The sequence below is a fragment of the Equus przewalskii genome, chromosome 23 (genome assembly GCF_037783145.1).
Source record: "Equus przewalskii isolate Varuska chromosome 23, EquPr2, whole genome shotgun sequence".
NCBI classification, from domain to species: domain Eukaryota; kingdom Metazoa; phylum Chordata; class Mammalia; order Perissodactyla; family Equidae; genus Equus; species Equus przewalskii.
The window spans coordinates 13,341,066-13,358,224 of record NC_091853.1 but is presented as its reverse complement, the minus strand read 5'-3'; the positions used below and the strand labels follow the sequence as shown (position 1 = coordinate 13,358,224).

Sequence of the window (17,159 nt, the reverse complement as noted above, 5' to 3'; positions counted from 1 at the left end):
TTGAAATTAAAAACACACAACCATTTACATTAGCACCCCCCAAAATGAAATACTTAGCTATAAATCTTATGAATAAAATATGTATGAGGAACTGTACAAAACTCTGATCAAAGTAACAAAGAACTAAATAAATGGAGGGATGTTCCACATCCACAGATAGGAAAACACAATATTGTCAAGATGTCAGTTCTTTCCAACTTGATCTATAAATTCAATACAATCCCAACCAAAATCCCAGCAAGTTTTTTTTGTGGCTATCAGCAAACTGATTAAAAAATTTATAAAAGACCAAGAATCACCAACCCAACATTGAATAAAAAGAACAAAGTTGGATGACTGACACCACCCAACTTCAAGACTTACTATGAAGCTACAGTAATCAAGACAATGTGGTACTGGCAAAAGAACAGACAAACCAATGGAACAGAACGGAGAGCCCAGAAATAGATTCACATAAATACAGTTACGCATTGCTTGATGACAAGGATACGTTCTGAGAAACACGTCGTTAGGTGATTTTGTTGTTGTGCAAACATCAGAGCGTACTTAACACAAACCTAGATGGGACAGCCTACTACACACCTAGGCTACATGGTATAGCCCATTGCTCCTAGGCTACAAACCTGTACAGCATATTAGTGTACTGAACACTGTAGGTAATTTTAACACAACGGTAAATATTTGTGCATCTAACCCTATCTAAACATAGAAAAGGTACAGTAAAAATACAGTATAAGAGATAAAAATGATAAGTCTGTATAGCTCACTTACCATGAAGGAAGCTTGCAAGACTGGAAGCTGCTCTGGGTGAGTCAGTGGTAAGTAAATGTGAAAGCCTAGGACATTACTGTATACTACTACTGACTTTACAAACACTGTACACTCAGGCTACACTAAATTTATTTCAAAAAGCTATTTTTTCAATAATAAACTAACTTTAGTGTACCGTAACTTTTTTACTTTATAAACTTTTTAATGTTTTTAACCTTTTGACTTTCATAATAACAGCTTAAAACACAAACGCACTTTATAGGTGTACAAAAATATTTCCTCTCTTTATATCCTTACTCTAAAGCTTTTTTCTATTTAAAACATCCCTTTTCTTTTTACTTTTTAAACTTTTTCGTTAAAAACTAAGACACAAATGCACACATTAGTCTAGGTCTACACAGGGTCAGGATCATCAATATTACTGTTTCCCACCTCCACATCTTGTCCCACTGGAAGGTCTTGTCTTCAGGGACACTAACACACATGTGGCTGTCATCTCCTATGATAACAATGACTTCTCCTGGAACACCTCCTGAAGCTCTTATTGAAGAGGTGTCACTTTTGAGAAATATGTCCATGGTGGTTTGCATGATTTGGTTCTTTTTTTCATCATAGATTTGGTTGTAAACAGATAATACACCATGAACATTCATCTCTATGAATAAAAACTTTTTGTTGTTAGGGTCCATGTTTTCAAACGTTTTAAGGAGCTTGCTGAGGTCTGCAAAAGCTTCTGCTAAACACTTCGTGAATTTTCTTGGTAGTTTTTCTTTTCCTGCAGTTTCCTTTTCTCTTGCCTCTTCTTCAGCTATGCGTTCCTGTTCCAGTTCCAACAACCCCTCATTAGTCAGTTCCTCAGGAGCCACCTCCAGGAGCTCCTCAGTGTCATCTTCATCCACACCCAGGGTAAAGCTGTCTGCCCTGTCAACCACAGCCTTGTTGATTTTTACAACCTCCTCATCCTTGGAAAATCCTTCGAAGTCATGGACAAACCTCTTGACTGCCTTCCTCCAGATATACTAGGCAATAGGAATTTTTCAGCTTCATTATAACCTTATGGGACCACTGTTGTATATGTGGTCTGTCACTGACTGAAACGTCAATAAATGGCAGATGACTGCATAGTCAATTGATCTTTGATGAAGCAGCAAAGGCAATACAATGGAGCAAAGACAGTCTTTTCAACAATGGTGCTGGAACAATTGGACATCCACATGCAAAAAACTGAATCAAGATGCAGACGTTACATCCTTCACAAAAATTAACTCAAAATGGATCACAGATCTAAACATAAAATAAAGACTATAAAAATATCCTTGAAGATAACATAGGGGAACAGCTAGATGATCTTGGGTGTGGCAATGACTTATTACACAAAACATAAAGCAAAATCCATGAAAGAAATAATTGATAAGCTGAACTTCATTAAAATTTAAAACTTTGGCTCTGTGAAAGACAACTTCAAGAGAATGGGAAGACAAGCCACAGACTGTGAAAAAATATTTGTAAAAGACATATATGATACAGGGTTGTCAGTGAAAATATACAAAGAACCCTTAAAACTCAACAATAAGAAAACAAAGAACCCGGCTAAAAAATGGGCAAAAGAGGGGCCGGCCCTGCAGCCTAGTGGTTAAGTCTGGCATGTTCTTCGGTGACCTGGGTTCAGTTCCCAGGCACAGACCTATACCACTCGTTGGCAGCCATGCTGTTGTGGTGACCCACATACACAATAGAGGAAGACTGACACAGACGTTAGCTCAGGGGAATCTTCCTCAAGCAAAAATAAGATTGGCAACAGATGTTAGCTCAGGGCAGATCTTCCTCAGGTTAAAAAAAAAAAAAGGGGGGGGGGAAGACCTGAAGAGACATCTCACCAAAGAAAATATACACATGGAAAGTAAGCATTTGAAAAGATGTTCCACATTATATGTCATTAGGGAATTGTAAATTAAAACAGTGAGATATCACTACATACCTATCAGAATGGCAAAAATCCAAAACACTGACAACACCAAATGCTAATGATGTAGCAACAGGAACTCTCCTTCATTGCTTGTGGGAATGCAGAATGGTTACAGACACTTTGGAAGAGAGTTTGGTGGTTTTGTATAAAACTAAATTTATTCTTATCATCCATCGTCATGTTCCTTGGTATTTACTCCAAGGAGGTGAAATCTTATGTCCACACAAAAACCTACATTTATATGTTTACAGCAGTTTATTCATAATTACTAAAACTTGGAAGTAACCAAGACGTCCTTCAGTAGGTGAATGGATAAATAAACTGGTACACCCAGATAATGGAATATTATTCAGTGCTAAAAGGAAATAAGCTTTCAAGCCATAAGAAAACATGGAAGAACCTTAAATGTATATTTAATAATTAAGTAAAAAAAGCCAATATGAAAGGCTATACATTGTATGATTCAAACTGTAAAAAAGGCAGAAGTATGGAGGCAGTAAAAAGAGCAGTGGTGGCTAGGGGGGAAGAAGAGATGAGCAGATGGACCACAGATCATTTTGGGGGCAGTGAAACTATTCTGTATGATACTATAATACTGGATACATGTCATCACAAATTTGTCAAAACCCATAGAATTTCAAATACCAAGAGTGAACTCTAATGTAAACTACAGACTTTGGGTGATTATGATGTGTCAATGGAGGTTCATCAATTATAACAAAGGTACCACTGTGGTGCAGGACACTCATAGAACAGAGGCTGTGTGAACGTAGGGGCAGGGAGTATAAGACAACTCTCGCTCATTTTGCTGTTAACCTAAAATTTCTCTAAAAAAATTTTATTTAAAAGAATTAATTCAAAATAAAGAAGGAAAAAAAATGGGTGAAAATCAAAAAAATAGCAAGATGATAGATTTAAATCCAACCATATCAGTAATCACATTCAATGTAAATGGTATAAACACTCCCGTTAAATGACAGAGATTGTCATATTAGATAAAAAAGCAAGACATAACTATATGCTGCTTACAGGAAGCCCATTTTAAAAGTAAAACAAGTAGGTTAAAAATAAAAGGAGGTGGGGCATCCCTGTGGCACAGTGGTTAAGTTCAGCACACTCCACTTCAGTAGCCCAGGTCTGCAGTTTCGGATTCTGGGTACGGACCTACACCACTTGTCAGTCATGCTGTGGTGGCAACCCACATACAAAATAAAGGAAGATTGACAGAGATGTTAGCTCAGGGTGAATCTTTCTCAGCAAAAACTAAAATAAGGATAATTTTAAAAAATAAAATAAAAGGATGTAAAAAGATACACAATGTTAACATTACACCTAAAGAAAGCTGGTATGACTTTGGTAATACCAAACAAAGTAGACTTCAGAACAAGGAATATTATGAGCAATAAAAAGAGACATTTCATAACGATAAATAGGGCAACTCATCAGGAACACATATCAATCCTAAATGTGTATGCATCTAAGAGAGATTCAAAAATATCTGAAGCTAAAACGTAGAATAGACAAATCCCCAATTACATTTGAAGATTTCAACACTGCTCCCTCAGTAATTAATGGGAAAAGCAGGAAAACATCAGTAAAAATACAGAACTCCTGAAGGACATCATAACTAACTTTACTAATTGACATTTATAGAACACTCTAATCAAATACAGCAGGAAGCACATTACTTTGAAGTGCATATGAAACAGTCACCAAGACAAACATTCTGGGCCATACAGCAAGCACTAATACATTTATAAGAGATGAAATCAGACTATGTCTCTGAACACAATGCAATTAAATTAGAACTCAACAACATCTCTGAAAAATCACAAAATATTTGAAAATTAAACACCATACTTACAAATAATCCATACGAGAGAAGAAATCACAACGGGAACTAGAAAATATTTTGAACTCAATGAAAATGAAAACACAACATATCAAAATTTTTGAGATGCAACTAAAGAAATACTTAAAGGAAATTCATAGCCTTACATGTTTATATTAGAAAAAGAGGGACCAAAATCAAAGATCAAACGTCTACCTTAAGAGCAAGAGGAGAAAATTAACACAAAGGAAATAATAAAGATAAGCACAGAAATAAATGAAATATAAAACAGAAAAATCAATAAAACCAAAAGCTGGTTCTTTGAAAAATAAATGGATCAATCTTTAGTCAGACTGATCATAAAAGAGAGAGAGAATAGACACTGATTATCAATATTAGGAATGAGAGAAGGAGCTTCACCACAGATCCTACAGACCTTAAAAAGATACTGAGTGGATATTATAAATAACTTTACTTCAACACATTTGACAACTTAGATGAAATGGACAACTTCTTGAAAGACATAAAGTACCAAACCTCATTCAAGTAGAAATAGATAATCTGAATAGCTCATTATCTGTTAAAGAAACTGAGTCCATAGTTGAAAATCTTTTCAAAAGAAAACCCCAGGCCCAGTTTGCTTCACTGATGAATTCCAAGAAATGTTTCAGAAAAATTAATACAGACTCTTTCAGAATAAAAAAGAAAAACTTACCAACTCATTTCAAGAGGACTGTATTACCATGATTCCAAAATCAGATAAAACATTACAAGAACTACAGAGCAATATACCTTATGCACATAAACACAAAAATCCTTAAGATATTAGCAATTTAAGTCCAGCAATATACACAAAGGATAATACATAATGACCAAGTGGGAGCCATCCAGCAATATCAGGTTGGCTTAACATTAACAAAAAAACAATGTAACTTATGATATAAACAGATTTGTGTTTAAAACCTATAAGATTCTGATTCCAATTACAAGGTATGTGTGGGTTTCCCCCCACATCTAAGCAATTCTCCAACAGCAGCTGGGTATCCTACAATTCAACTCATTCTGATGCTATCTACCCGGAGATAGGCAAGATTCTACAGGTTAAGGGCCAAGTCCCACAAGGCTGTGTGCGGCCCCTATCCCCCACTTCAGATGCCAATCACAAGTCCAGGCTATTACTTGTGTTTCTGACCAAGTGCCTATATCAGAGGTTCCCATGACCTCCTCCTTGGGTTCATTTAATTTGCTAGAGCAGCTCACAGAACTCAGAAACTTTTTACAAAAAGGATATAACTCTACACTATATACAAAAATTAACTCAAAATGAACTAAAGACTTGAACATAAGACCTGAAACCATAAAACTCCTAGAAGAAAACATAGATGGTAAGCTCCTTGACATCGGTCTTGGCAATGATTTTCTGGATTTGTCACTCAAAGTAAAGGCGACAAAAGCAAAAAGAAAAACCAAGTGGGACTACATTAAACTAAAAAGCTTCAGCACAGCAAAGGAAACCAACAACAAAATGAAAAGGCAACCTACCAAATGGGAGAAAATATTTGCAGATCATATATTTGATGAGGAGTTAATACCCAAAATGTGTAAAGAACTCATACAATAGCAAAAAGCAAACACTCCAATTAAAAAATGGGCAGAGAATCTGAATAGATATTTTTCCAAAGAAGACATACAGACAGTCAACAGGTACACGAAATGCAAATCAAAGCCACAATGAGATATCACCTCACATCTGTTAGAAGGACTTTTATCAAAAAGACAAGAAATAACAAGCGTTGGTAAGGGTGTGGAGAAAAGGGAACCCTGGTGCACTGCTGGTGGGAATGTGAACTGGTGCAGCCACATGGAAAACAGTACAGAGGTTCCTCAAAAAACTAAAAGTAAAACTACCATATGATCCAGCAGCTCCACTTCTGGGTATTTATCCCAAGGAAACAAAAACACTAACTCAACAGGATATCTGCACCCCCATGTTCACTGCAGCATTATTCACAACAGCCAAGACATGGAGACAAAGCAAGTGTCCACTGACGGATGAACGGGTAAAGAAAATGTGGAATGTGTGTATACATATATACACAACGGATTATTATTCAGCCGGAAAAAAAAGAAAATCTTGCCATTTGCAACAAGATGGATGAAGCTTGAGGGCATTAAGCTAAGTGAAATAAGTCAAAGAAAGACAAATACCATACGATCTCACTTATATAACCTAAACAAACAAACAAACAACAAAAACCCAAACTCACAGATACAAATAACAGACGAATGTTGCCAGAGGCAGGGAGCTGGGGGTGGGCAAAATGTGTGAGGTGGTCAAAAGAACAAACTTCCAGTTAGAAAATAAGTAAGTCCTGGGGATGTAATGTACAGCATGGAAACTATAGTTAATACAGTATTAATAATAATTAACATATATTAATATAATTAGATAGATAAAATTATGTATTATATATAAATTATATATTATATAAAACTCATACAGCCACTTTATAAAAAAATGCCAAACTGTTTTCCAAAGCTAAGCATACATTTTCTGCATGACCCAGCAGTCCTACTTCTGGGTATTTACCCAAGAAAAATGACGTCTATGTTCATACAAAGTGTGCATACTTTGTTCATAGTGGCTTTATTCATAATATCCCATACAGGAAGCCACCCAAATATCATCTAATGGGAAATGGATGATAATTTTAGGTTTATTAATACAGTAGAATGATACTCAACAAGAGAAAAGAACAAATTATTGATAAACACTAGATGAATTTCAAAAGCACCATGCTAAATTAAAGAAGCTAGACACAAAAGGCTAGATATTATTTAATTCCATTTATATGACACTCTTGGAAAGTCAAAATTATAGAAAGCAGTGGCTGTCTATGGCTGCAGCTAGAGAAAGAGATTAACTACCAAGTGGCATGAAGGAACTTTCTGAGGGATGATGGAAACGTTCTGTTTCTTGATTTTATGGTGATTACATGACTAGAAACATTTGTCAAAACTCAAACTATACATTTAAAATGGATAAATTTTACTAAATGTAAATTGTTACTAAAGCTAATTTTTTTAAGTTATAGAAATAAGGCACTTTTATGTCTTGAATTTAATTTCCATATGCTTATTCTGAGCTCTACTTAAGTTGTTATCTTGCTATCTTAACCAAGCCTTTGTTGGTTAAATTCTAGTAGTTTTTATTCAAAGCCCTTCAGCACTACAGTCACAGAAAAACAGCAGAACTGCAGTGCTCAGGGCCAGCCATTCAGGTGAAGATGCTCATGAGGTAAGTTGTAAATATGCTTCTATAACTTTGGTGAGAAGCTGGAACTAGAAATACTGATTTGGGAGTCATTTGCAGAAAATAGTAGAAACCACAGAGTTGATAAAATTGTACTCTTTTCTCACTGCCACCTCGCACTTCTTCCTAATCCACAGAGCCATAGAAAATACTTGAGTTAAATCTGAAATAAGTAAATGACTGGAATTTTTAAAGGTCAGCTTTTCCATTAGATCTAACTTAAACCCATTTTTGGTGTATTTATATCTCCAAACTCAGATATCTCACCTGGTTTAATTTTTCAGTGTGATTCAGCCTTGAGGTCTCCACTACATTTGACTTAGAAGCCTTTTCCACATTCAGTACTTGCTTCGGTGGTTCCACGTTTGAAGTGGGTTGTGAAAAGCGTGTCTTTGCTACTGGGGAGCCTGTGGGGTATGACCCTTGTTTTTTCACTCTAAAAGGCTGGGTAAAAATTTTACCTTTTGTGAATAAAAGAAGAAGAGAGAAAAACGGTCACTAGCAATTTCTACTTTATTTTCTGGCAGTTATATATAGAGGCTACTGTGAGCTAACTACCCTCAACTCAGAACTAAAAGTTAAAGTAAGTAAGCTTAATATTTTCATAATAAGGTGATAAAATTTACATATAATGGAAGTGATTAGTTATCTATAGAAGAAAACCAAGAGACCCTAAGTGTGTTACTGAAAAGGCTGGGGCTACCTGAAACTCCACTTAAGGTCACCTGAAGATAACTACAGAAAGGCAGGCTTCAATAGATAAAAACCTAAAAAGCTGTTTAGGAGACTAAAAGGTGTCTCAGCAAGGAGTCTGCTTAGAACTATGCTTCTCAAACTGGATAACTACCTAGCGGGATGCGTGGCGGGGGGGGGGGGGGGGGAGCTACAGAATAAAGGATATTATTCTAGAGTTAGAATTTTTTTGTTCAAGATTTGTAGGGAGGGGACTACCAGTGGAGAGGTGTACTCTGTTGTACAACATGGAAGGTGTATCACTGGACCTCACCATAGCCTAGCTCTTTATTTACTCTAAGATCAAAGTCACCAAAAAAAACCATTACTTCCAAGATCTCCTGATGATAGGAACAAGAGACCACGGACGGGCAACACGAACAATCCAATCACTAGAAAGGAATATCCACCTGCACTATTCAATAAGTTGGCAGACTGCTGTATACAACTCAATCTCTTATAAGCTTAATAGCATGAGTTGTCTCCCTAAATTCGAGCACCTCAAGAATACTGATACGGGTGAGGGCTAGACTCAAAACACTCAGTGCCCCCCCAGCTTTCCCTGACCAGAGTATATAACCCCCCCCCCGATATCCTCAAATTACATTACACACCAGAGTGTAAATACCGGTTTGTAAACTCATGACATTCTCATGGTTCACCCATATTAATCTAAATACAGATTTTGGAGAAAAAGAAAAATCACTGAAATAGGCACAGAATTCCCCAAATAGGCTCAGTGTATAGATTCTACACTGTCTAGGGTCTAGAGAGACACTATACAAATGATCACATTGGTCTGATGGGGGAGTAAATGCACCACACGAGCAGTAATAAGAGCTGTACTACTTTTCTAGCCCTGTAACTCTGAAAAAGTCATTTGACTTTCCTGAGCTTTGGTTTCCTTATCTATAAGATGAGGTTACCCACCCTACCTGTCTATGGTACGGCAATGAGAATCCAAGGCAAAATGCTATACAAAAAAGGTGGTTATCATTACACCATATAAATTACTGCAGTGCCTGCCATGATACCAAAAATCAGTGACAGCAAAGATCAGATAGCAAATGCTATTATTTTTAAAACTTTTCATTTTCCATGTTTCTTTACATGAACACATACAACTAATGTTCATTTTCAGTGCCCTAGAGAGCACTGATCTTGTGTTTTTATAATAACAGCTGCCACTTATTACGAGCTTACTAAATGCCAGGCACTTTACAGACCTCATCTCATTTAATCTTCAGCACAACTCCAAGAGGCAAGTATTATTATTCCTATTATACAGATGAGGAAACTAAGGTTTAGACATTTTAAGTAACTTGCCTGAGATCACTCAGCAAGAGGTAGAGCCAGGATTCAACTTCAACCAACTCTTGGAGCTCACATACCTCTATCTGTGCCACGACTGCTCCAGAATTTGCCGACCACAATAGTTACGAATGCTAAGATGCTTACCTGCTGACCATCCTCTCTGCTTTTCCTCTGATACGCTCTTCTTTAGCATCAACAAAGAACCTCCTCGGGTCTGCTCTACAGAAATTACATCTGAAGCAGCATTCAGCACTTCAAACATAGAGAGGAATCCATACTGCACATACTGGAAAGATCGTCCAAATCGCTTGGCAAACGCCTTTTCAAAATCAGAGAGGAGAACAGGAGAAAATGCCAAGAGGTCTTTCAACTCACTCTTCACAACAGCTGGAAGAATAGGGGGCACCCTTCCTCGGTAAGGTACTCGCGGACGAGAGCTTGGCCCAGAGCAAACACTGGCCCTTCCCTTCTGCACGGAGTTTCGAACCTTATGGCTGCTCCTCTGTTTTGCAACTAAGCTTGCTATTCCTTTGGTGGATTCATCTGGAATGGCTAAGGAGGTGTGAAAAAAGAAATCTTATTTAGGTGAAAATTCACTCCCTTCTTGATCCTTTGCATTTATGGTAATACAGACAATTTTTAACTCTCCAAGGAACTGTGCATCTAGGTAGCATGATAAACAGGAACCCTCGGTTCCTCTATTTCTTGCAGTTTAGCAAGAAATGGGCTTGTTAGCTCCTGTACCAGAGGATGGAGAAAGATAAAGCCCAATATATTCTTACTACTACTAATTGACTCCTTAAAGATCTGAAACTCTGAAGATAAATAATAAACTTCCCTATGAATTTTTTTGTGCTTCATGAAACTTAAAGCATGATTTCATAACTAAAAAGTCCCACTGTTATGTTCCTCCTAATGGTGCAATAATCTGAAATCATATGCAAGATGTAGTTTTTATGAATGCACATCTTTCTGAGGAAAGGTTTCTTGATTTTGCTAAAGCTCTAATTCTGCCCAAAACCTCAAAGGTGCCTATGATCCCCTCCCCTTCAAAGAATTAAAATCCCCTGCCTGGGAGGCAGGATAATTGGTAGAACAATTCTTTACTAAGTGAGTTATTATTACAAAGTTTCTAGACCTTCAAATCTTAAACCTACCTTTCAGTATTACAGTACCATCCCCACAGGGGCAGACACTGACAACATCAGGCATGTCCAACACGAGTTCCATAGTGGACCGATACCCAAGGATTCGGAGTGGTAAATGGTTGCCAACCATGGAAAGGTACTCCTTTTCCAACTGCTGCGGGGTCAAACCATCTTTGGTGGAAATGAGAAGTGACCTTATTTCTTTCCTCAGGCATTCCTGCATACGCTCTTGTTCAGACATTGCACCCTACGGGATTTAAGACAGAAACAGTGCTCACGAGGAAAAGCAGACAACCCCCCACCAAAAACGTAAAAAATAAAACGACCAAGAGCGGAATATAAAACGGAGATGAGAGTTTTAAAAGTGGTTAAGGCAGAAGCAATATGGTGAGGGTTTTCTCAAACTTGTGAAGCCCATCCCCCAAGTCCCCAATTCAAACTGTAAAGCTCAACCTGTGTTGATTAACCCACGTGCGTCTCAAGGAGTCCCTGCCATTGGCTAAGGTGTGAGAAGTCCAAGTTCCCGTCTCGTTTTCGCGGAAGCGTTCACTGGGGTTCGTTTGGGGTGAGTCTACACCGCAAACATCGTATCAGATAGAATCTCTCGTGGACTCTCTGGGAACCAGGACTGGGATGGAGGGCAACGCAAGCCCACCTTCCCCAGCGCAGGCGGGGCGCCCCATAAGGGCGCTCGCACCAGCCTCCTTCCTCAGCCCAAACCCGCGGGCAGCCTCCCCGCTTGCCCTCGCCGGAGTCAACGCCCTGCCCTCGCCAGCCCCTCCCCATTCTGCCCAGGCCGGGGTCCCCTTCCCCGCCCGGCCCCCAACGTCTCTCACTGCCCCTGGCGGAGTGCGGCCCCGCAACTGGGGCGGCCCCCAGACGAGACCCCTCAGCGGGCCCGCCCTGCCAGGCCGCCCTCACCGTCTCGCCCCCGGCGCCGGCGCTGCCGTTGCGGGCCCGGGAGAGTCGAAGGCGCTGCCTGGACTAGCGGCCCGGACCGAGCAGCGGCGGGGGCGGCCCGCGCGCCTGCGCACCAGTGCCCGGGGGCCGGCGGGGTGCGCCCGGGCCCACAGGCCAGCCCCGCGGCGCGCGGCCAGGGCGACGGTTGGGCATGAGTGGCAGCTCGAGGGTCTAGTCTGGGGGCCGTCCCAGTTGCTGGGACGCTTGGCGGGACTCTCGGGCAGCGGGATCGCCGGCGCCTACCTCCTCCGACGTCCTTGGAAGACGTGAGGTGGGGCTGCCGCGCGAGAACCTCTCCAACCACCTCCTGGGCAGGGGGCCGTCCCGCCTTAGGGACCCGCAGCCAGCGGGGAGGAGAAGGCGGCCGCGAGGTTCTTAACCCGGGTGTGCCTCAGAATCACCTGTGGAGCTTATTCAAGGGGGAAAAGAAGATGCCCAGGTCTGATGAGCAGAGATTCTGATTCAGCAGGTCTAGATCTCTTTGGGGGGCAATTACAGGCAATTCTCATGCTTGGTGGAGAATCACTGCAGAGCTAGATGCAATCTAGGCTCCCTGAAGAGAGGAATGTGGGCCGTGGAGAGCTTTTGGAATGAGCGGAGACCATTCCAGGTGCCACTGGAGATAAAAGAGGTGGGAAACTAAAGAAGAGGCTGTACGGGGAGAAATAACCTGGGGATGTAAGGTCTTTGAAAACCAGGAAACAGTAGTTTAAGAAGTATAGAATAGAGAGGCATAGTATAAAGACTTCCACCTTAAAATGTACAGTCTAATTAAAGGAACAGACAAACCAAAAGAGAACCAAGGAATGTGAATCAAGAAGGAAACCTGAGCACACACATCTACCTTACCTCCCATGACCTATTAAATCCAAAAACAAGCTCTGGGGAACAAAACCTTCCATCAATGAGCCAGGAATATTGAGGAATCCCTAAAAGACAGAAAATAGAACAGATTTATGGGCTGGTTTATAGCAGAATGGACAGTACTAATTAGCAAATTAACAAAAAGGAAAATGATAAGACATGAAGAATGGATCCAGATAGTCCAACATCTGAATGACAGATGTTACAGAAACAACAGAAAGAATGGTGGTGAGGGTTAGAACGATGAAAATGCCCCAGATTTTCAGATTAAAAGGGCCCACTGAGTCCCTAGACTAACTAATGAAAAAAGATCCCATCCTAGACAAAGCCTAGGACAAAGGGAATCAAGAGTTCTTATACAGAAATATGTTACCTATAAAGCAATGGAAATTAGATTGCCATTCGATTTCCCAATGGGACAAAGCTGAACCTGGAATCCGTTACCCAGCAAAATCAGCATTCAAGTGGAGGAAAAGAAGACTCATGCAAGGATTCAGAAAGTTTATCATCTCACTAAATAACTTGAAAATGATTCCTGCAAAATAAACAATGAGGTGAAAAACACATGATCCCAGATGCTCATCCCCAATTATCTGAGCTAACAGGTAACACATTGAGCACTTAACTACATGCGATTTACAAAGATTATTTGATTTTCTTCCCAATTACTCTGAGAAAGTTACAATTATCCCTATTTTAAAGTGAAGAAACTGATAAACAGACACGGACAAGGATATAAAAAGAGTGACAGGCAATAAAAATATAAAACTAATGATTGCATCTAGAAAGTTATTGGTGTACATGGTGAAAATAGAGTTTTAAAAAGATATACTGAAGCTAAATCCCAGATCAGTAACTGCAAACTGAGTGTCAGGGGCTGTTTGAGTCGCTTCAATAAGAAGATCCCATTTGGGGGCTGACCCCGGGGCCGAGTGGTTAAGTTCTCGCTCCGCTTTGGCAGCCCAGGGTTCCGTCGGTTCGGATCCTGGGCTCGCATGTGGCACTGCTCATCAAGCCATGCTGGGATGGCATCCCACATGCCACAACTAGAAGGACCCACAACTAAAAATACACAACTATGTACCGGAGGGGCTTCGGGAGAAAAAGGAAAGATAAAATCTTAAAAAAAAAACAAAAAGACAGAAGAAGACCCCATTTGGAAGAGGAGCTACAAGGAGTCGTCATCACTCGGTTGGGTTTACAGTAACGCATTGTCATTCTCCAAGACCTGTCAGTGTTTTGTGGTGGCTAACCTGGGAAGTGAATGGGAGTGAGGTAGGAACCATCACACCCACATCCTTCACGCCTCGGATGGTGACACTCACCGCTGCGATTCTCCAGGTATGTGGTCATGCTTCCGATGTACAATTCTGGCCCTCCACTGGGCGCTTCGTACCAGAATAGCCCTTACTCAGTGAGCGAATGCACCAACGTAGGAATTCTGTCAGTTGCTAAGATCACTTACTCTACCTACTCACGTGGCAGGCAGGGTACATAACCATAGGATGAATTCACAGTCCCACTAGACCTGCCCAAAGGTGAACTTGGACCAGAATTCAGTTCATGTATCACCTAACCCCCATAAGCTCAAAATGTTGAGGGCAAACAGTGATATTTTGGGTCCCAAAAATTAGTGTTAGTTTGTAATTAGTAAGTGATAGTCATGGGAAAGTTTGGGTACTTTTCTCCAGATCAGTTATCTATAAAGGATCACAAGGCCTCAGGGGAAAGGCTGGGATGAAAGTTTTCAGTGCTTAGCTACAGCGTTTCAGCAGCATCCTTCCGTAAGAATATTTAGGCTACTCTTAAGAGGGCCTGTGTCTGGGATCTGATTTAGTTCCGGTGAATAGGGTGACAAGTCATGTCTCTTTTGCTCATGAGAGGCCTCTGTTCCCCAGACCTAGAATTGTGTTTTCTGGGTTTGCTTCCTTTTGTTGTTACACAAATAAAAAAGGAATAGTGGGTCTTTGTTGAGTTTGTTGAGTGGGTTTGTTGAGTTCATTCCCTGGGATCCTACACTTAATTAACCACAACAGAAAGCTCTGTGAGTCAAACCAATGTGTTTTCCACCCTGCTGCCTATAATAATGACCAAGTCCACTTTTCTCCTGGTAATTAACTGTCTCCACCTGCTCTCCTCCCATCCCTGCTTGCATCTGGGAGTATATTTCAATTGCAGCTGCTCCTACCAGCATTCCTGCCTTAGAAAACACCAGTAAAGAGGTTTTGTCTGTGTTTTTTCAAGCTTCTGAAGCTTTAACATATGCCTCATGACAAGAATGAATCTTTTGGAAAAAAAAAAAACAGTGAGGGAGTGGGTGAGTTAGAAGCTGGTGACAGAACCAATACAGCATTCCTGCTTGCCAAAGTTTTTTTAACATTATGCCCAATCTGGGGCCATCTGATGCCACTGGTTGATTCTATTTCCCACTGCAATTACTTCAAGCATTTGCCATCCTTCTTACACTTCTTACCCACTCCTGCCTCGCCATTAGAAAATGACTTTGTACCAGCTCCCGGAGAAAATGGAGGCTCTCATACATGAACCCCCTCCACTTCCAGCCCAGGCCTCAAAACTGGCCCCGCTCAATCTTTCCTAATGGTCTCAGAGGGTGAGGGGCCATCCATCCTAGCCATCCATCCCATTCTTGAGTCTATCCCCTCGACTCCTCTAGGACCATGACTTTGACCTTTGGTTATTGTTACACAGTCCTGTATATTCAACAAGTCTGTACAGACTCCTTTCCTATAACATAAAATTATGCTCTAATCCTTTTTATGTTATACACACGCACACCAAATACAGAGGGAGAGAGAGAAAAAAACACTCTCTTTTGAACTGCATCCCCCTCTCGCCATTCCTTCATGGCCAAATCCTTGAATAAATAATCCACACTCATTTTTTCCCTCTTTTTCATCCACCATTCACTAATCAACCCAAAGCAATCTGCCCCCGATATTCTGCACATCTTAAGTTATTTTTAGCAAAATCATTGAGAAATCTTCTAATTGACAAGTCTTAAGGACTTTTCACTCCTTTCATCTTGGATGATCTCTGCTGTTTATTCTTGGTATCTCCTCCCTTTCTGAAAATCTCTCCTCTGTGGGTTTCCACGCTGCTGCTGCACTCGGCTTGGCTCCTAGCTTTCGGCTCTACTTCTCATTTCTGTTATTCCATTAAATGTCCATGTACTCCTGGGTCTGTCCTCAGCCCTTCTCCTTTTTCCTCTTACCCCCTCTTCCTGACCTTTTCACTCTCATGGTTTCAGCTTTGGCTGATGCCTTCCAAAAGGCATGCTCACTCAAGCAACAAATATCTTTTAGCTCCGACTAAGTACCAGGCACTGTTCTAGACGATGGGACTACGAGAGAGTGCAAAACAAAGCTCCTGCTCCCCTGGACCTCACCAAGGACAAACGAAAAGCAGATAAATACATTATATATAATGTCAAGGAATGGTAAGTGCTCTTAAGAAAAATAAACCAGGTTAAGGGAGTGAGAAGGGGGTGCTTGAAGTGGAGTATTTAGAAAACACTTTTGTTTAACCTCTGTGACAGTGGTTCTCAATGTGTGATTACGGCATAAACTGGAAACTTGTTAGAAATGCAAATTCTCAGGCCCCACCCTGACCTGCTGAATCAAAACAGGGGACGAGGGTGGAGGGGAGGGAAGTCCGGCCATCCGTCGTTTAACAAGCCCTCCAGGTGATTCTGACGCGTGCTAAAGTGGGAATCACCGCTCTAGAGCAGCTCCTCGCCTCTTGTGCCGTGAATAGAGCACACATGTGCAGTCTAACACCGATTTTCTCAGCCCACGGGGCAGCTTGAGGGTTGAGGGGAAGGGAGGCGCTGGCAGCCCTCCAGCCCAAAGTAGCCTCCACCCAGGCTTTGCAGAAGGCAACCAAGTGGGGTCAGCTGGCACGCCCACAGGCCTCCAGCTAGTAACATAAGAGCCATTCAACACTCACTGACCTGCAAGCCGCTGGGCTCTGCTAGGATCTCCGTCCACCCACTCGGATCCGCGAGCGAAGTTTCGGCTCCAGTGCGCAAGGCGGCTGCGCAGCGCACAGCGCGGCCGGGGCGCGGGGCGGGGTTCCCGCTGGGCGCGCGCTCCTGCGCTCACTGCAGCTTCCACTCCAGCCCCGCGGCTCCTGCACCTGCTGGGATCCCGGACGTCTCATCGTTGTCTTGAGATACTCGTTATGAAAAAGTTTGATTAGACTTGAAATCCAGTTACATCATCACAATAAATATCAAAATTA

General features: G+C 41.1%; 1 protein-coding gene across 16 annotated transcripts in view; it reads right to left on the bottom strand.

Annotated features, from left to right (window-relative positions):
• Positions 1-16,957, bottom strand: part of TDRD5 (tudor domain containing 5) — an 82,805-nt gene extending 65,848 nt beyond the window's left edge. For 3 of the 16 annotated variants that reach the window (XM_070591711.1, XM_070591706.1, XM_070591708.1), the window contains exons 1-4: positions 11,997-12,130; positions 11,085-11,322; positions 10,072-10,479; positions 8,149-8,342 (exon numbers count right to left, since the gene is read on the bottom strand). In XM_070591711.1, the coding sequence (XP_070447812.1) occupies positions 8,149-8,342; positions 10,072-10,479; positions 11,085-11,316 (834 nt within the window). In that variant the 5' untranslated portion in view covers positions 11,317-11,322; positions 11,997-12,130. Of the gene's footprint in view, positions 1-8,148; positions 8,343-10,071; positions 10,480-11,084; positions 11,323-11,996; positions 12,176-12,278; positions 12,424-12,884; positions 12,965-16,869 lie in introns of those variants that run through there. The other 13 variants (XM_070591707.1, XM_070591712.1, XM_070591704.1 and 10 more) reach the window with 9 other exon arrangements.
• Positions 16,958-17,159: the final 202 nt, after the last annotated feature.